Source organism: Pleurodeles waltl, chromosome 1_1, assembly GCF_031143425.1.
Source record: "Pleurodeles waltl isolate 20211129_DDA chromosome 1_1, aPleWal1.hap1.20221129, whole genome shotgun sequence".
NCBI classification, from domain to species: domain Eukaryota; kingdom Metazoa; phylum Chordata; class Amphibia; order Caudata; family Salamandridae; genus Pleurodeles; species Pleurodeles waltl.
The window spans coordinates 370,919,984-370,941,427 of record NC_090436.1 but is presented as its reverse complement, the minus strand read 5'-3'; the positions used below and the strand labels follow the sequence as shown (position 1 = coordinate 370,941,427).

At 42.5% G+C, this 21,444-nt stretch overlaps 1 protein-coding gene across 5 annotated transcripts in view; it reads right to left on the bottom strand.

The window, feature by feature from the left end:
- The window catches only part of MAST4 (microtubule associated serine/threonine kinase family member 4), a 1,720,607-nt gene that overhangs the window by 169,054 nt on the left and 1,530,109 nt on the right, over nt 1-21,444 (bottom strand). For 4 of the 5 annotated variants that reach the window (XM_069222961.1, XM_069222979.1, XM_069222988.1 and 1 more), the window contains one exon: nt 17,735-17,802. In XM_069222961.1, coding sequence (XP_069079062.1) covers nt 17,735-17,802 — 68 coding nt within the window. The remainder of the gene's footprint in view (nt 1-17,734; nt 17,803-21,444) is intronic. The other variant, XM_069222970.1, reaches the window with a different exon arrangement.

The window sequence follows — 21,444 nt, the reverse complement described above, 5'->3', positions numbered from 1 at the left end:
GAACGGCAGTTACTGAGAAAGCAACTGGGCGAGAAGAAAGTGTGAAAGGGCTCTGGATGTGCAATGAATGCTAACAGGGGAGGGGCTGCATGTGAGGATGCACAATGTACATACCCAACAAGAGAGGGAATTTAAGGTGAGTAAATGGGAAAGGCACACTCAGTGCGGGTCTTACTCGTGTCAGCCAGTGACTTAAGAGCATAAGGAGAATGTATGAACTGGGGAAACATTTGGTTATTATTTGGACCAGAGTTCCTGGTACTGGGAGCACTCCAGGTGTGGACGGGGCTTCAACACGCCACCAGCGTGGACGGGCCTCACTTCCACAAAATAGCCCACCATGTAGACAGTGGCAAGGGCTGAGTGGAGAGATAAACTGCTCTAAGAGCGCGTAGCACTCTATGCAAAAAAGAAGCGACAACTGTAGCCCAATCGTTCCTGGTGAAAGGGGCAAGCTGCTTTGTCATTCTATCTACCTGGGAAATAAAACAACTCAGAATAATAGTGGAAAAAAATGAAAACATAAACCTAAAAAGCAATTTAAGCGCATTCAAGGTGAATTCAGGAAGTGCCCATAGGCTAGTGGGTGGAAGCCAGACAACTCTAATGTCATATATAAATAAACTGCTCAAATTCTAAAAAATGCTCTGACCTTGAGGAGAAATTAATCCAGCTAAAAGTATGAGAGTAAAGTTTATGAATACATTTATTGACCTCCATGGACTCCCGGTCTCGCTTCTAAGGCAAAAAATTTACTTTGTTGAAGGACTAAAAATGGCCCTTGAGAGAGACCAGTCTTGACTGTATATCATACCGAGGCATCAACCACATTTAAGCAACGTGTAGTGTATGCACTACGAAAATACTTAAAGTCTCATTGTTTTTCCCATTTGTGGATGTTGTCTTGTAACATATGTGGTATGAGCCGGATAAATATATGCATGTGAATAAAAAATGTCTTATAATACAATTATTGAATACAGGTTCAATATTATTTTGCTTATGCTGTGCTCCAGACAAGTGTATAATGTTTAGCATCAACTTTGGATGAGCTCACCAGCTGGCAAAACAGAAGATTTCACAAAGGCAAACCACAGTCGATGAGCGGAAACATGGCCCACTTGCGGCTGCTTGAACTAGTAATACAATTGTCATATAACATATAAGGTGGCGTGTGTATAACTGACTAGCAATATAGCTAAAAAACAGAAAGTTCCACTGTAGGTGGTTTAAGTAGAATGGGGAAGTGATACAAAAAGGACAACCACTCTAGATATTATGCAAAAAGGGGAAAATATCACAAGCATAAAGGTGCTGCTTTCAATACTAGCAATGGATAAGTACTGAAGAGTGGGCAAATGACATTCAGAAGACTAATCAACATCTGCTCGAGGTTCATGCTATCCGAGTTAAGTTTACTGTTGGGTGCAGTCAGTGTTTCTAACCTGCAAATGCCTGCAGTTGGATTACATCTGTTGGAGGGGCCCGGTCAAAACGACAACTTTTGCATTCAGAAATATTTTCGAGGCAATAATTGGTCAAGCCCGGCAAATCTAGGGCCTACATCCTGGCATAGCTCCATAGGTGTCAAAGATGAGAAGTGAGACCCTTTAGTGATTGCTAGTCGTCTTTTACATTTTTCTGTGGCAGGAAGGGAATTTTGTAGCCCACTTTACAGAGGAAATGATACACCTCCTTTTGTTTCCAGGTTAGTTGTGCTGTGCCAGTAGGCTGTGCACCAAAAAAAAGGCAATGCTAGCCAGAGAAAAACAAGAATGCTACTTCTACCTGATTCTAATGTAATCCCTGAAAACCACCCACAATGAATTTCCACTTCTATAACAGTGTGATGACATTCCTATTCTGGGAAAGTGCATATGGTACCAATATCCTTCTAGTTTGAGGAATAGGTTACAAATTGCAGTCATTACACTAGGAAAAGAAAAGGTTTTAGCTGTGATTACTAACCTTAACCTCAACCAGAGAATCCAGCTAACATCTCAAATTTCCAAGAATCAACTAAACATAAAAGAGAAATGACGTCCTACACCGCAAGGCACTAAAGGTATCTGCATCAACACTCCTCCACATACTGGCAAATCATTGCTAAGCAGAACATGCAGGACTGTTGCTGAGATAGGAACAGTAGGTGGTAGGTGATAGGTGGTAAGTGACAGAGTGTCAGTCTTTTCCCAGCCTTGATCTGTACAGTCTGGATACTGCCATGAAGGACTGAATTTTCTCTGATTTTCTTCTTCAGCGGATCCTGATGCTTCAAAACCTTCTTGTTTTGAACGATTTTGTTTCTTTCTTCAACCTTGGCTATTCTAGTAAGACTTATGGATTTTGTTGGGAGCTGTGACAAATATCCTTTCATAAATATCCGTGTTGATAATCAGGAATAACAACTTTCCCTGTGTTATGTTATCCAGGAGACCGAATTGACTGTAAATTCTTCACTCCACTACTGTGCTGATAACAGTAGTAGCATTCGCCCCCATTTTACCCAGTTATCAATGCCAATCTTCTGAAAAATAACCAACTCAACATAGAGTAAATGTACTACAGTTTTAGTGTGAGAATTAGTATATTACTATTTTGTATTCTCATGACATTTATGTCTTTCCAGACAAACCAATTCTAGCTTACCCCACCTATTTCCAGGTTCTGTCACATATGCCAGGGGACTAAGCAGGGTGCATCAATAAAATGAAACCCACTGTGTTAGAGTTCATAACCTAAGATCTAAACGTTAAATTCCTACTTTTATAGTACAGCAATGAAATTCCTGTTATGGTTAAGTATCCTGTGGCACCAGAATACTTTAAGAACCCGGCCCAGATAGGAAAAATTCTAACCTAATGGAGGACAGTTTTGTGGCTAAGGAGTTTTCCAATTCCAGGCACTAATCACTTCAACCCAGACAACTTTATAGGCATTCCAGCATCTTCTGCAGGTACCATCCTAGAATATATAAGAAACAAGAAGTGTCTCCCTTCTGGAAAACAGTGATGTGATGTGATGGCAGAGCTACCACTAACAAATGTGCAACATACTGCCAGCAAATCAGTTTCAAGGGCCACAGTAACTTGAACTGGATCAGACATGTGCATCCCTAAACCTCTTAAGGGCCAACACTCAGAAAGGCAACCCAAACCTGGGTGCAGATTTGATCTTTCCAAGATAAATTACATATCTGAATCTTTAAAATTGCCACCGCCATTCTGAAATACAAAACGAAGAAACCATTTATGTTTAAGGTTAGGAGACTAGGGCCCATCATCAAGGATCTAAGGTGTGAGCGCTGCATTCTATACTGCATGGCATTGATCTTGAAATGTGAGAGGTAAAACGTCATCCACAATATCGTGACTCATATGGGTGCAGCAAGGAAGGTGGAATGTGCGGCTAATATTGCCAGACAGTGGCACCACCTGTGGGAAAGGGGTGCTGTGAGTGCCTTCTTTTGCCTGAATGGCAGTGAGTAGCTTTCAAAATATTTTTATTGATATAGCAAAAAATATACTCCATGCATACAATGTTATTTATTACCATTATATATTGTTATTATATCAAATATAATGTTCAGCATGTCGCTTTGTAGCTATAGGACACCGGAAATATGCAAAATTAATGGAAAAATTAAGACCACATCATAAGGAATCCTGGAGTACACTGTCCTATGGAAGCGCAAAGGAGGCGTGGCATGTGTACCTGGAACTGGAGAGGGAGTAAAGGGGTAATGGAAGAGGCTTGCAGAGGCTGCTGGGGGAGCTGGAGAAGGTTTATCTGTACAGATGGAAAAAGAAGAAAAGGGAAACTACCAACAGGGTACTAATGACTTTGCAGCATTAGAAGCAAATGCTCTTACGAAAATCTTAGCCGAACCAGGCCATTCACCAAGCTGTTCATCACAGATGGTAACAGAGAAAGTGGACCGAAAAGGAAAGCAAGCGAAAAACAGTAAAAGAGAGAACGGAATATCGAAAACAAAAGAAGTGTGCGATCGGGAATGGGGAAAAGGGACCTAGGTCGTGAAGAAAGAGAAAAAAACTGCAGAAGAAAGAGAGAAAAAAACTGCAGGAGAAAGAAAAGAGAGAGAGATTGCACTCAGTAAACCTCAAAGTGCACATAGTGATTCATTATTCATGTCTTATATTTATTGTTTATCTCTTTTTTTTAACTTCGTTGAAAGATTTTAGACTTCTGTCAGTTTTATTTTTTTAATGTTTGCATTTTATTTTCATATTTCTGATTTGTGTGATTAACAACCATGGGTTTCTGATGGATATTAAAGATTACCTGTTGTTTTAGTATCTATTGCTAGGAAGAAGGTGATTCAGAAGTATTACGTCAGTCACGTCGATGTCCGCACAAGAATTCAGTTTAACCCTGTATATATTATATGTACGTCTGCACACTAGCTATTATTTACCAGGAAACGCATGCCTGAGAGATAAAGGACAAAGATACCAAAAACCTAACTGCATATATTTTTTCTGTAACAGAGGTAGGAGCAGTGGCGGCTGGTGGATTTTTAAAGTGATGTTTTAGCTGGTGATAATGAGCGAGACAGAAATGGAAAAGAAGGGTGCGGGGTGTGGGTTCTCCCCTCACAAGAATATTTTGAAAAAATTGATTGAAATGGTGGATTTTATACCACATATTTACTACAAATTGTTGAAAAAAGTGGATCCAAAGATTACATTCCAAAGCACAAGTGCGAAGAAAACATTAGAAACATGTCAAAATTTCCCAAATCCTAAAACCGGTCTGCTTGCAAAATTACTCCTAGCCAAGCACATCAAACCAACAATGAAGTCATATTAAGGCCCAGACATGTGGTAACAGGTATTGGCAGATGCAAACTTGCAAGGGAGTAGGTGTACTTCTTTAGTCCTTTTCACCCAAGTGACGATGTTCAGCATGCCCCTAAGTGGACCCCAGGAAGATAGGAAGTTGGACCTGGGTGAGGGAGCTCTTTCAAGATCTAATGCAGAGCATCGAGCCCTGAAGTCCCCATGCATGGCACTAGATTCTCATACCTTCACTGCACGTAGTTACAAAGTGATCATACATGCAGAACAGCATGGGGTGTACATCAGCAGAGGGAGAGTGGCATATAAGATGTGTGCGCGGAGTCCATAGGGTTGCACGGGCGCTCGGCTCTTAGTGACTCAAATAAACTTTCCAGTGGTTTAGCCTCTATTTTAAATTCCTGAGTGAAAATGTGCTCCCGAGTTCTAACTGCTCTGCGAGGCAGTCGATTCCAGCATATTAGGAGGGGTTATTTCCATCAACATTAAGCGCCTGAATAACGAGGACAGTCAATTTCACCCCGCTATTTCGGAAGAATGAACCACAATTAGGAAGTCTGTCTTAAGGCGTGTATTTCATGAAATGGTCAGCTGCTGCCTGCCTTGGCCAGCTCTCTCCCTGCTGCTCAGCTGAGCCTTTATAACTGGAGCTCATTATTTCTTGAAGCACTTTATCGAGGCTGCGGGGAGCTAAACTCTGCTGCAGGAATCTAAAGATATTAGGCAACGTACAACCGAGGCCACCCCAACCAGCACAACGCAGGGGGCTGACGGAGGCACTGGGGCCGCTGACTTTCTCTGGAACAGACACCTACACGGGACAAGACATGATAGGGCTATTTTTGTATTAGAAATAGAAAAACTACTGTAGAAAGGTTAACACCAAACACATCGGGCCTTATGAGTGAAATAACCACAACACTCCTTGGGGGTAAAAGGCCGCTTTAATAGAGCAGGTCTGGTAAAAATACAACCTTGGCATGAAGCCTCACAAAACTACCCAAACCTCACTAATACAAATTCATTACCTAAAAACACCTCCCCCTCCCTCTAAAATGACCCCACCTCACTACCCCTTGTCCCATCCCCACCTTGACCCGACTAACCCATTAACCAATCTGTCCTGCATTGACGTTCTCCATTTACCCTTGTCTGTGAAAACCCCCTGCCCTGTCCTCTTTTCTGATCTACCCCTTCCCCCCCGAAAGGCACATAACCCCAAAACCAGACCTGACTATCAGCTGCGAAAACAAATAGCTAGCCCAAACCCCCCCCAAACAAATTGCTATAACCATATACAATTGATCAACTACAATTAAAAGACCTGCCCTGTTAAAACCAACATTGCCACCTTACAATTAAATGAAAACAAAATCGCTATGTATGACAACCAAATTCCCCCCTCCACCCCCCCCTTTAACAAAACATTAAGAAAAACTAAATTTATTCGGGTGGGCGGGAGGGCACGAAGACAAAAACGCCCACTGGGTGTGACAAAACGGCCAAAAGAGGCCGCCCACACCCAGCCCTTGTCTTTTATCCCCTGCCCTAAACCACCGCCCCTTCCTGAAGCCCTGCCCAATCACAAAACGTGCTGTGGAGCATTCCACTCCGGCCCGATAAACCCGGGGGGAGACAGGGCAAGCCCTTTGCTCCCCCCAAGTCCCCATAAGGCTCACCTGATTTATTCTCCAGCAGGCCTGGTGTCGGGACTGGTATGGCACACACATGAACCCGTAGCTTAAACTTGAAGGAAGCCTCTGGACTCCTGCCCCATGCCCCAGCCCACCTATCCGAACATAACCAATAGGAGTTGCTGGTGGAAGTGACGGAGGTCATAGGTCACTGTCATACCCACTCACTCACCGTTCCGAATATCCTGCCCCCGGTCATTTAGATGAATGGAGTTCTTTGAACCCCGTCATGGGCCTTCTAAATAAGGCCCAAACTAAAAATCCACTTCTGGCAGTGGCACGCACCATGCCCAACAGCGTGTCCTCACTGCCCTGGCTTAGGCCTGCAGTTCGATGGTTTCCTCACCCAGTCGACACATGCGCAGGACCCAGGGGCCATCCTGCACCCTCCCCACTAAAAAAAAAGATTTAGGCAACTTTGTCACCGAGCAGCAAGCACAATTTATTGCTAGCTGCTCGGTGTTCTTTCTGATCCTTCTGTTTCTCCCCCGGTGTGGTAGGGCGCACCCACTGCGCCCCATAACACCACCCGTCCCTGGGTAGGAGTTTATCTATTCTCACACCGAGCCAGTCAGTTGTACCTGCACGAACCTTCCAAATGTCACTCTCGGATGAACGCCCGTGGAGATTTGCGATGCAGAGGATTTCCAGGATAAGGTTTGAAACTTATCTCATTTATGCTCCTTTGGTCTCTCAGCGGGGACCCCGAAATTCCCTCGCTTTTCATTGATAAGACACAGGATTGTGTTCAGAGGTTGAGTCCGTGCATGTTGTGGTAATGCATCGAAGTATGTTTTTCCCCAAGAACCAAAATCACGGCTGGTGCTTGCAAGATTTCATAATGGATTATTTAGAGAAACATGAATACATATATGAGTTCGTGAAGGCTTCGGGTTTCTAATACTATTCACTTGCAGAAACTGCCATTGAGCACGCGAACTTATGTTTGCTTATCACATGCAGGTAACAGACATGAACAAACAAGGGAGCGGCTGCGGAAGCTGTGGGCGCGCAGGTTCCAAGACCGGAAACCCGTTCGCAGCAGGGTAGCTGCATCCGCCCTGTGCGCCTGAAGTCGAGGGCGACCTAACTCCTTGATGCATGACTTAGCTCTGTCTATACAAGGTCTCTCCCCTGCACAATAAGAAAGAACAAAATAATAAGAATTAAATGAGCAAATCCTGTTCGGGCTAGAGTCTGCTTTTAAATAATCCCAAGTGTTCTGAATAACTCAGATGGACGAGGGAAGGCCCAGAAGAGTACATACGAAAAGGAATAACTAGATGGAAAGCAGCACAGACACGACCCCGCGCAGGGCAAAGGTCAGGCCTTACGTGGAAGAAAATGACGCAAGCATTTGAAGAGTGAGATACAAGCAAGCAAGAGAGCTGCAGCAAACCTGAAGTGATTCACTGGCCTTTCTTTACACCCAGATACAATGCACTGTGTAGTATTTTACAGAAAAGAGTCCATGAACATACTAGTCGGCGTCAGTCATGCGTCAGGCATTGCTGAGGTGCGTGTGTGAAGGCAGCAGGCCATTACACTGCACGCACTGCAGGAAGGGCGGGTGAGATGGATACAACAGCTAAACAGATGGCAGTGGTGTGTAAAAGGAATAACTGTGACTATAGGAATCGATCGGATCGTTTATTATACACGTCTTGGCCTATAACGCTTTTGTTAACAAGTGGTTAGAAAAAATAGGGCTCTGGAGAGTTCATGCTCTTGAGCACTTTAAATTGTGGGCGTTTTGCTGGCGCTGTAATTCAAGCCTTGTTGTGGCAGCACTCGCTGACCTAGATCTGGAGAATCAATGAATAAAGGCGAACATTTGAGGACACTTGGCACAGATAGACCCTGTTGTATGGCATTCTATGTGCCTAAGGAGGGGCATTTAGGAGCGGCAATCTGAACAGTAGAGCCGGGAGAGTACATCCTCTACAAAGAAAAACGTGTTTGCCTTGTGATCAAAGCTCTTGAAAAAAGAGAAGAAAGATGCCTCTTAGAAAATATTACGACTACATTTGGCGAATGCGTGGCAACAACAACATGTCTAAGGGGGCGTAAGTCATTCATCTGTCTGACCTTTCAAAACCACCTTTTCCCACTTTGAGGTATTCCAAGGTTCAGTTTAAGTCCATTGCACCTCCACCAACCACAAAAAAACGTGCATTTTAACCTCACCAGACTTTGTTTTCAAATAACCAACATTATTTCAATGAAACTGTTTTCTTATATTTTTTAAAGTGTGGATCTTATAATTGCTACACCTATCTTACTGAAATATACTGGTCTGACATTGTCATGTAGAAAATTAATATTGTCATATTGAGTAAGCAAGGATAATGCTGGGAACACTGCAAGTGTCTGACAAAAATAGGTAGACTATTGTAGGAGGATTGCAATGTTCACCTACAGTCGCATACTACATTTAACTCAGCTCAACCCTGGCAGCAATGACACAAGCAGTAGGCAATCCCCAGATAAAGAAATGTTGAGTTCAATCACTACCAACTGTAGGAAATTGGGGTACTGGTTGGGAGACCGGTGGGCAGTGGGTGAAACCCTACTCAGGCAGTGGCCACATTTCCTGTAAGGGTGAAGTCACAACCAACCCCAAATGAATCCGTGCTTAACCCTCTGGTATCTTAGCAGAAAGCAGTCAGGCTTAACTTAGCAGCAATGCTTAAAGCATTCATGCAGCACTTCAAACAGTAACAAAGTGTATAGACAACACCAGAAAAATACCACACCAACTTAGAAAAGCAGAGTGAATTTAATAAATTATTTGAGATCAAAACGACAACATTCCAATCAATAGATCAGGTGCTATGCAATTTCAAATATTTTAGTGAAAATAGTGCCTAAAAGCACCAACTGTGGCAATCTATCCACACCCGACTAAGACAAAGCAACAAGTTCAGGCCGACTGTGACAGAGCCTAGGTCAGATACAGGGACCAAGTTAAGCCCCCCAGGCTGCAGAGCAGTGCAAGATCCTGCGTGGAGGATGTGTCGGGCAGTAGCGGTTTCGATGGATTGTAATGCAAGATCTTGCATAGAGGATTTGTTTCACAGTGGCAATTCCGGGAAGCTGTGGGGGGCTGTGATGTCAGGTCCTGCATAGAGGATGAGTTGCGCAGCAACAGTTTAAAAAAGCTGCAAGATCCTGTGGTTCCAATACGGGGCTGTGAGGGGATGAGCCACAAAGATTCAGTAATGCTTGCACCACAGCTAGGCTGGCAGAGCACTTTAAGGCCCACTTCAGAGGGTGGCATCACTTGGGGGGCAAGACTCATAGCCGATAGAATCCAGGTTCTGGGTTCAAGGTGGTTCAAGCCTTTTCTGTCCCTAGGGCTCTGATCAGGAGGCCATACAACTAGCCCTTGGAGTCACTCCAGTGGTCTAGGGATCAAATTGCAGGTCCAGTCCTTTTCACTCAGGTAGCAGGGCAGCAAGATAGCAGGGCAGTGGAGTAACAGTTCTTGCAGCAGAGCAGCACAGCAGTTCTTCCGAGTCATCCACCGGTCCAGACCTATACTAAAGGCTTGGGCCTTTAACACTGAAGGGGGCCTTTCATGGCCGGTAGAGCCTGCTACAGCGGGCTCCAAGGCTATAGTAGACCTTTACTTATCTATGTGTATTTACATTGTCAATATTTTGGCTAGCACCTTTTCGTGTTTCCCGAGTTGGAAAAATGTTGAAGTCCAGTTTTTCTCCAACTGCTGGAAATGTTTTTTTTCCTGGTCAGTCTTGGAGATCCCAAGAACTCAAAGCAGGCTTATCAGCACTAGGTCTCTCTCTAGTCAGGGCTCCTGCACACTTCAGTTCTCTGTAGACAGCTGGGCACTCTATTGATCAGGAGTCATCCTGCTTTTTGTATCCCTGAGGCAGGCAAACAGGCAGTCAGTCCACCTGACTCTTGCATGGGGTTCAATTCACCAAAATGCCAGGGGTAAAGGAGGAGACATCATACACTCTTTGACCTTAATGACATCACAGGAAGTGATACCATGACGTTCGGCACTAAATCTTCCCAAGAAGAAATGTTGCTTGACCTTAATCCTGATGACATCACAAAATTTGACACCACTGAAATTCCAGAATAACTACACAATTAATATAACAACACATACACGTCTATTTCAGATATCTATATTAAGGTGGTGTCATGATATGGTAAGGGAGCATTTACCCTATTAGTGAGCTAGCCTGACATATTCTACTAGAGACAGCGCGGTGGAGGGGTTATCTCACCTGAGACCATTTTTAAATTAAGGGGCTCGTATTGGTGGATTTTTAAGCACAATTTTCACATCAATATGTTAAGGGCTATAGAATCTGAATAGACACTCATTAATATTGAAGCCCTTTCATGGTGTGCAAAGCTAATTAATCCGGTCAGTCCACATTTGACCCCATTATGTTTTTAAAATGTCCTATCAGTGCTCCTGTGTGTCAGCAATTACCACTACTGCTAGGGCCAGGATTTTGACAATGTTGCCCCTTTTGTCCAAACATTACATACAATATGTCAGAAGTTTGCCAGTACTGCTGTCCATGTGCTATAGGTGACCCTTATGTCAAACATTACATATAGTATGTCGGGGACAGCATTTGGCATACATGCACCCCCAACATAAACCACGGTTGTATTCGACTATATGTGAAGAGTGTCCTCCAATATGCCAGCACCAGTACTTTATCACCAGTGCCAGGTATGCCAAGAATTGTTCCAGTGGGCCGGTATTTGCATTTTTTTCATGTGTGTCCTGTGCCGAGATATACCTTCAGTGTGCCAGCACTTGCATTTTGCAATGGGTATCTCATATGCATGTACTGCCTTTAGTATGCCAAAGCCAGCATTTTTTCCATGGGTGCCTCTATAAACTAAGAAGCATGTCAGGTCCAACAGAAGATTTGCAAGCATAACACTTTCTCATTCATGCTCACTTACATTCACTTACTCACACTTACACTCATTTGCATTCAATTATTTTCATTCAGTCCCTTGTACTCACTCTCACCCTGACTCACACTCTTGCACTTTCTCTTATTCTGACTAACTTATACTTTCTCTTACTTATTTTCACAAACACACAATTCCACACACAAACATACATTTTCACACATACACATGTGCTCACCCTAATTCCCTCTCGCCCTCATGCACTGACACAACATACTTTTAAAAGCATTTTATTTTACTTACCTAAGATTCCAGTGAAGGTTCTGTTCCAAAGCCTACTGCTTCACTTTTTATTACTCAGTGAATGACAGACCATTAATCACTATTAACTGAATACAAATGAGAGGAAAATAAGAAGGTTGGACCCTGACACTGATAATGCAAGCCAACCTCGTATTCCTGGCAGTGATTATGCCATCTCTAAGGCCAGGTGTTGCAAAGGCAGTGCCAGGGGTTACAAGGGGCAAGCCAGGGATCACCCCTGGCAATCCCTAAATGACGTCCATGGATTCTTGGAGGACAGTTCTAGTCCCCAGGTAGAGGCAGAAGTTGGTTTCTTCACTTTTCCAACACAGCTTTCTTCTCCATGCAAGTTTTTGTCAGGTCCATAAATGTTCTAAAGAGATGTTAAGGTGCCAGTATTATCCTGTACACTAGCCAGGGACTAGGGAAATTTACATATCCTATTTTAGCTACTTTCTCATCCTATGCCCATCTCCCTTTACAGCACCTCCTCTTTGCCTTACAGAAAAAAATACAAAAAATCTTCAACCTGAGATAGAACCTTCTTCCACCAAAACACAGCCCACTTCCAGATTAGATTAAGTCTCCTCCATCTGTCAGGATCCATACCAGTTCTCTTTCCTGCTGGAGTTGGATGCCAAATGGCCTAGAGCAACTTAGGGGCCACATATGACAACCCTATTTGGGATCTACGAGAGGAAGTGTAAAGGTTGTAATTTCTTCTGATATCTGTTGCTGCCACTGCAAAATAGCTAATACGTGTAAAGTGGTCAGTTATAGACAACACCCCTACAATCCTGAGGTCAGACACAAAGTTGACTTTATAAAAATAAAAATTGTACTGCCTGAACCAAACTGGCTTAAAATCAGTTCTGCCACTCACCACACCTCCAGAGACCAATACACAATTCCTGGCTGGAGTTCATGACCCTGTCTGACATGTGCGGCAGATTTGACATTTTACTGATAATTTCAAAGAGTGTCTTAGCAGAATTATCAGCAGATTTGATATGAGAAGGGAACTATTCCGATTTAGCTTTTAAATTAGCATGTTTATAGTCCTGCTTTAATAACCAGTGTTAAGTCTTTTCAAGCGGATCCATTGATAAGCGCATTTGGGTTCCTGTAGACAACACTACTGCTGCACTAGCCTGTGATTTTCAGAGAACCAAGGGCCCGAACAAGTTTCAAAGGAACAACACTATTTAAAGAGGTCGCGAGTCACTTGGAGTATTGAGATACTGCAAGGTCAGGGTAGGCATGAACAGTGAAAAACCTAATTCAGTAACTTTTTTCCAAACTCGCCTTAACACGGGGGCTTTAGTCACCCCTCGTTGAGAGTGGAGCATTTTAATTCTGATGCAAAAAACATCATAATGTTGTCCATCCAGCTAATCTGGGAGACATCCCCTGCACAGATTCCCAAATAATTGAGAACTTCTCATCTGGTGAGTGGTTCGCCACATGAGTAGGTGACTGAGCAAGTTGAGTAAAACTCGAGCTGGCCATGGAATTAAATCCTCCAAATTAAAATTAACATCTCCAAGAAAAGAAAATATTTGAATTGAGCATAAAGGTTTCAAACAATTGGCCACTGGCCACAACGGAACGGATGACTTGTGAGCCTACAAGCCACACTTTAGGGTAGATTTATTAAAATACAAAAATAGGTTGCTTACATGGCAATATACTTTTCCCTTTAACGTATCAGTGCATTGTTTTCAAACTGCAGGCCAGCTAGAGCACAGTGGTGCTCGTGACAGCCATTTTTGAATACATCTGGGTGGCTATATAGACATCCCAGGCCCACACTTCACAGATACGTCCAGTAGTGCAACACCCGTAATGAACAGGGTCCAGATAAAGGCAAACCATCAGTGCTGACCGGGGGGAGGCATACTTGCAGCGCTTTGCACATACAGCTAACTGTGACAACAGAATCCTGACAGGCCTAATGTACTTTTTCATCCTTTTAATAATCATAACATTAGCACCATTGAGTTGCGTGAGAATATCACTGATTATTCAAGTACCTAAATAGAATTCTATGAGTGATGTGCAGCATATTGATCGGCACAGTCACTATTACTTCAATATTTGACACATCTTTGTTTTAGTTGAAAAATGAGGGAATTTCCATAAGTATACCGTGATCTCCTTACTGTAGGAAAGCCAGAAGTCAGCAGAGGTTCCACTCTGAACAGTTTGTAAAGAATGAGAAATAACTCGAGTAGTTAATTACAAGATAATAAGAAACCAGCTTTGGCAAAGACAATAGCTGCTAATTAATTTATTCTGTCCGTCATCGGCCGCTGAACACACTGGAGCTTGTACGGCCATCACCCAGCCATGTTTCTTTTCTAAACCTTAAAAAAATAGTTAAAAGATGGCTGCATGCTGGGCACAAGCATGTGCAAATGGGCATCTTTTAAATGGTTTTCTTATGCTTTATGAAAAAATATAAGATAACCACCAATTATGCGACCATGCACAGTGATAATCTTTTATTTTTTTAAGGTTTATGATAAATCATTACAAGATGTCCGTAGTGCAAATGTGCCCACTCAGCAGCTATGTTTGAATGATTTATTGTCTCATGTATCTGACTGAATAATGCTTTGCCAATGCTGGAGGCATGATCCAACAAGCATTGGCAAAGACAAACGCATGAGCAACATCAGTGAGGATCACATCCTGAACGGGTAGAAGGGCAGGGATGAGAAAGAAAGCCAGGGGGTGCATGAGGAACAGGGGAGAGGTTACCACAAAGGATTTCTTAAAGTCACTGGCAAAGCATGTATATGCCAGAGCTTTAGTGACAGCCCACCTAAAACAGCAACACTGTAAAAGCCCTCTCTCTCCACTTTGTATCTATAATCTATGTATCTAGCAGTGTCTCCGAAAGAGAGATATCACGGTATGTAGATGAGACCTAGGACAGAGAACGTGTTAATCTCACTTGATAGTAAAACTAGACATCTGAACTAATTATATATCACAGATCCAAATATTTATACATGAAATCACAAATTGATTTTTCTGTATAGGCATGGAGATAAAAACATTTTTGGAAAAGGAAAAGCAACTAAATGTAGCATTAGTACAAGAGCGATACAAACATGTATAAACAACAGCATACAGAGTTGTATAGGAAATGAATGACTTGTGGAACACCCAATTGGCTCAGGCTCAACCAACCTCCTCTATAACGTCCTAAAATAAATTTACTCCCAAGTGTCTACAATAAATATGAGGGCATACCACGAACACTTCCATGGTCGCTTATCATATTTAGGTATCCAGAGAACAAATTGGACACTACACCATAAAACAACACCAAAAACAGCTCACACGTTCTTGGTACATGTGTGCCTTAGCAAACAGTGTTGTACTTGAACTCAAAGAGTAGTGCAGTAACAATCAGGTTACAAGTATTTTGCCTTACCAGGAAGAGCGAGGTGTATTACTAATTCTGAGAGTAGACCCATGTCTTGGAAATCATGAAACACAATTTCATTCTTTTTTTTATTTTTTAAATTCCACCTTCACTGGTTCATTAGCGTGGACTGGCCGTACTGAGCAGCAGGTGTTACCCCGGGAAGCTGGAAGGGTGGGGGTGGGGCGCTTTTATTACTGGGGGACAGTTTGTAGCAGCTCAGCACCTTTAAAAGCACTGCAGAGTTCCATGTATATCCACCAGTTTTCAGTCAACAATAAAAGTGCCAAGATACCTCTTGTGATTAATATACCTGCTGGAGAGAGATCGAGGTTTTGTCTAGTGGCAGTTTTGTTTCATTTAAGATAGTGCAGAGGGTTAATATGCCTGCCAAAACGTTAATGTACCATGCAGATCACAGAACAGTATTTTATGTGCGTTGCTCAGCGGATTACTGCTTTTGTCACAGAGCTCCTTTTGTTACTGTGCAGTTCATAGGTAACAATCATAATCTAGCACAGTGAGTTATGAACTGCCATCAACGAGATGCACGCAAAGTGCATGGTACAGGTTAGAAAGCTATGTTTTTCCCAGTCTTTGATTATCCAAATTTTGCTAAAAAACAATTTGGGAAGAAATAAATTGTTATTAATAAAGTTAACCCTAACCTCTGTGTTGCGTTCCGAATCCTGAGTTTATAGTTCCCCATGACAAGCATGCTTAAAAAATGAGTACCAATAAAGATGACATGTGAATCCAACACCTTGTACTTCCTTTTGTCTACATTTTCTGTACACTGATTTACACATGTGATTCATTGTCTCTGTACGGGTGTGGGATATAAAGTGCTCCAACACTCTATGCTGGTAAGTGAGAGAGGGCTATGGAGGGATGAGACTGTTAGAGGGGGATGGTTAGGGAATCCTTGAAGAATCCCAACAAAGATTGCTGTATCCTGGTGCACTGTAAGGTTATCATTTACTAGGCTTTAAAAAGCAATAAATTGAATATGTAATGAAAAATGTTGTTGCTAAATGCACAGTTTGTGCTACTTTTTCCCCAAATGTTCCCACCACTGGAGAGGGGAGAGCACCCCAAGCTGCACTGCAGTGGTCAGACTCAATCGCTATGCACCCTATGGGGGCTGGTCTGACAAAATTTGCTAGGGCTGCTTTGGGTTCCCAGTCTGGCCCCGAGTACGCCTAAGGTGGCTGTGAGTACATGACATTTTGAGAAAGCATAGGCGCCAGTAGTCTTTGCTGAAAAGCTGTTTGCCAACTTCAGCAAACAGCAACTACACATTGCACAGTGTCAGATTAATAAGATGATGCGTCACCATCTGGGCTGTAAGAGGCTGAACAACTTTATGAGGAAACAAATTTAGAAACTCCTTCCACTAAGATGCATCTCTTTCCATCAACCAGCCAGATGCCTTTGCTCAACAGGACTCCTACTCGCACACATCCCATGCATAAACAGAGCCAGATCAGGAGGACAGGCATTCTCTTACATCGCTGCTAAAGCTTGGAATGGCCTCCCATTCCATAGAAGAGCCTCCTCCTCGCAACTTGAATTCCACAAGAAGCTGAAGACCTAGCTTTTCCATTAACCAACTTACTATAGGCAAGGCTAGGCGCACACACACATGCTCAGCGCCAAGACACCGTTGTGGGGAATAATGCGCTTTACACAAATACATATAACAAAAATAATTATTATTGTAGGCATGAAAGCATCATTTGTGGAGGCGTTGCCAGAATTGTGGAAAAAATGGTAATTGAGATACGAAGTCCTTGCCAGGGAACTACTGTATACAGGAACAAGCCAGCATATAAAGTAATTCAAATTAGTTGTTAAGAGAGAATAGTGGATAACCCTTGTGTTTGAGTAGTAAAGACAAAACAGATTACAAGCAATACATCAACAATTTGAATAAGTAAACATAAGGCAGGGGCAAAAGACGCATATTACACGTGGACAGTTTAATAAATGCTAATCGCTCAAATAGGTTATGAGGTTGGCCACTGCCAGGGTTTATGGAGTATTGAGGGAAGGGGTGATTAAGGGCTTTTGGGATCGATAAGGTGACCTTTCATGGCCTCTTTGAATTCTGTGAGACAGTGGTCAACTCTGAGGTTGTTGCAGAGGGTTATGCCAAGTAAGAGAAGCACGGATTCGGATTTTTCATTAAAGTAAACGAAGTTATGGCTGGCATTACTACTTTGCTTGTCCTCTTCTAGAATAATTGTCATTCTTCATAAGTACAGAAAGTACACTGCCCCCTCCCCCTGCTAAGGCGTGAAACCTACTCCCACTTTACCACATTTAATACAGATAACATTCAGCGAGGAAACTACTGCAAGGCATGATGTAACTTCAGCCTAATTTGTACAAGCAGCCAAGGCCTAATATGAGCAGCACAAGAAGATTAGGGTTGTACAGCGAAAATAGAGAGCAAGACGCAATTTCACTGCTTTGAGTCTGAACAAGGTAAAACGCAGCAAACATAAGGTCTGCTTATGATCAAAATGGCCCCGTCCTGAAAAGGAATAAGACAAGTAGCCTTTACTTACACTTACAGATTCATCTGTTTCTGGGGTCTCTGCGGTCCCACTGTCATAGTTAGCCAGCTGAGCCATTTCTACAACAAAGGAAATACAATTTTAGCACATTGTACCAAATGACAAATCTTTTCAAGCAGTGTCCTCTCCTACCATATTACTTGTTGTGCACAGGATGGTCTCAAACTGGATTAAATTTTTAGATGTATTTATTACCAAGTAAGTGACAAAGGAGCATTAGGCGAGTGTCTGATGTCCGCGAGCTACATTATAAGGTTATCCTACAGAGGCCTCTCAATACCTGGTACATTAGGTGAACCATTCCTGGAAGGCAGCACCTTTTCTGCAACAGGGGCGGGCCAAATGTAGTCCCTTCTAAATGAATAATATGTTTCAATGTTAGCTGCTCATCTGTTATATAAATTCTGAGTTAAGGATGCACTAGCCCAAATGTTTTCTACATTAAAAGAGCCTATTTAATCTAGTTGTAACATTGCCATGTCCATCATCTGCTTTTAGGTGAAGGGCCAGGAAGAGTGAACTAGGGAAGCGGCAGATATTAGATGCTTCTCTGCAAGTCACGCAAGCTAAATATGCAAACACAGAAGGATGGGGAGAGACGAAATAACAAGAACGAAAATATTCCTATTGAACTAATTGCTAGACACAATTACAAGACAAGAAATTGCCTCATACTTGATAATGCTACATGCCTACAGATTTCTATCTAATGTATGAGCATAATCAGTAAAACACAATCTTCCTGCTTACTGGCAAACACCAGCATAAAATGTTGAGACTGCAACCTGAAAGTAAGCAGGTGCCAAAAACCTTCACTGCGCGCTTGTAGCATAACTCAATTTACGATAGGAAATCATGAAGAAATATTCCTATTTCTACAGTTTAATGAAAATAACATCTTCATTCATTATCTGATGGAATCATAATCGTATACAGACCACCTGTAAGGACTAGTTCAATGAATATTCCCTCATCACAGGATCTACCGTTTTTAAACAACTCCATGACTTTCACTAAATGAGAGCAAACGTATTGCTACATGCGCTTTTATAACTAAAATAACTTCCTGGGAAATGTCAAACTATCTGTCTGTTCAGCATCATTGGCGACAATTTATTATCAAGTGATTGAAATACGACGCACAGTAAATTGCATTTATACATGTTTATTCTAGTTTGATTGTGCAGCAACCATCATGTAAAACCGAGTTACTTTTAATTTTCATGGAAACTGGTGTTCCAAAAGGCCAAGCCCCAAAACCAATTTCTATCTGCAAGACAACTATTTTTTGGCTAAAGAGTCTTTATCTGGAAAATACATCTTATTTGCAAACAGTGGGCAGTAATGGAACGGACGCTGGAGTCAGCATTTAAAGCGCTGGGCTAAGGAAGCGTTTCGCAAAGCCCGAGGACATTTCTAAACCTCATCTAAATACCATTAAACAGCTGTCCTTTTACTTCATTGATTTAATCCATTTCTGAAGACCCCTGAATCAAAAAGGTAAAGAAGGTAATTTAAAAGCCACAGGGGGAAGGAGCTCCCTCAGGGGGCTTTTTGGAAAGGCAGCCCCACTCTCCGATAAGTGACAAATCTGGTGTGGTATTGCTTTCAATGCAGTATAAATGGAAGCGCCACTATCTCCAAGTGATTCATGGATCATTTCCCTGCAAGACAGACACCGCGGCCGCAGCAGCCGGCGAGGCGGGGGAAGTAAGATCCTTTCATGCCAAAGAAGGATCTTTTATATCATCTCCCAACTCTACTCCGATCGAGCAATACAACGCAATTATAGGAAACACGTCGCCGTTTGTCCACCAAATCGTCCCCTTGGACTGACAGTAAAAAGCGTCGGGAGCTATAACGCCGATGCAACGTGAAGAGAAACGGAGTGTTCCTTGCTTTCAAGCGCTCCAGCTGGAATACTAGTCCTGAAGTGGCCTCGCCCTTAACAGCATCTGTTGAAATGGACCAATCTGGTGTTCATTCGGGTTTTCTGATCTTGAGATGCAAAGGCTTGGCCAAATTAGTATTTTTTTCTTGGTGGTCGTTCCAAACGCTTTGTATGGTGTAGTTGGTGGTACCTTTTATTGGAATCATAAAATAAAAACAAAGGCAGAATATTAGGTTCTCTGTTGAGCCCACAGAGATGCCATCCTCAAAGGTAACCTGTTTGATGCGTAGCTTGATACGTACAACCTGTTGTCATACACTGCAGGGCCTTGATTTCTTTGTTTCTATTCTATGCTCTGGGTCCTTGCTTTGTACTTGGACGTTGATAATTTCAGTTTTACTACCTTTGCTGGTACATAGCAAGACCTTAGAGAATCCACCTTGAACAAAACGCTGATTTAAAGGTCAAATATGCATAAGGCCCACACATAGAACCAAGAAAGCTTATATATTTTTGACACTTTTGACAACAAATTTGTTAAGTGTTTGCACTATAAGTGCTTAAAACTGAAGCCTTGATAGCATTCCATCGGAGACTAGAAATATCCTAAATATTTAATGGTTTCTCCGGTTGTTCAATGTTCACGCATCCAATTTGATTTATGTAATATTCAATGGTGCTAATTATTATCAAATTTTATATAATCTGTTTTATTGTGCTGTGTAATGTGACACTGTCACCAGAGGTCATAGTTACAGGAGAGAAATAGATATTTATTTTAGTTTCCATTAACTAGATTGCAAAACAAGAAGCTTAAATGTTTCAAACTCTAAATTAAAATTTGTCTGCAGACATGGCTTCTCTTATCATAGAGATTTGCTCATGAATAGGTGTGACACACTACCTGAGCAGGCCTTTGCTTAGAAAGCACCCCGGACAAAACCAAAGTTGACCGCCTTTGTGATCCTCCTCCGCTCTGCTCCCACCTAGCCTTTTCTAAGCGCTGTAGATAATAGTAGCCAGTACTTAATAGAATAATAGAAAATAGTACAGCTGCTGCACTACCCTTTTTCAGCCTGACACTGCTGTACCTGCAATATAAGCTTGAAACATGTATTAACTGATGCTGTGTGGCTGTTGATGCCACAATACTTAGTACGGTTTAAGAGCAAACACCGCTTCCCTTGCTATCATGCAAAACTAAAAGCCGCCTGCCAGGCCAGTGGAGGGAGGGAGAGAGAGAGAGAGAGAGAGAGAGAGAGAGAGAGAGAGAGAGAGAGAGAGAGAGAGAGTGTGTGTGTGTGTGTGTGTGTGTGTGTGTGGGTGGGGGGGAGGAGGGCAGTGGGGAGGTGTCATTGTGGGGGGGGGAGAGGACAAAAGGGGCAATGGTTCTGGCTGGTGACAGAGAATTAAGAAAGGTCTACTTTCATAAAATTTCACTGTCACTTAAGCCTAATCACTTTTCTCTTCTTTAAACCTGCTCCTTTTGTGATCTTTGTGTGGGCACCTTTGTGTTCACTAGTTAGGCCATGCTAGTTACTACAGAGCAGTGACTGACGTGTGAACACATTTCCCCAGCCCCCTCACCTGAAACACTTATGCCACAATAGGGCACAAATCCTAAGAAAATTACTGGGGGAATAATTACATTAGTCTACGGATGTCACATAGGGCGCCTTGCTGTGTACCAGCAAAGGTAGTAAAACATGAATTATCAATGTCCAGGGACAAAGGTGATGTCAGCAGATGTGATGCCATAGTCATCCAGTATACCTCACTTTAAAGTGAGTCGCTGCGCCACCTGATGTGA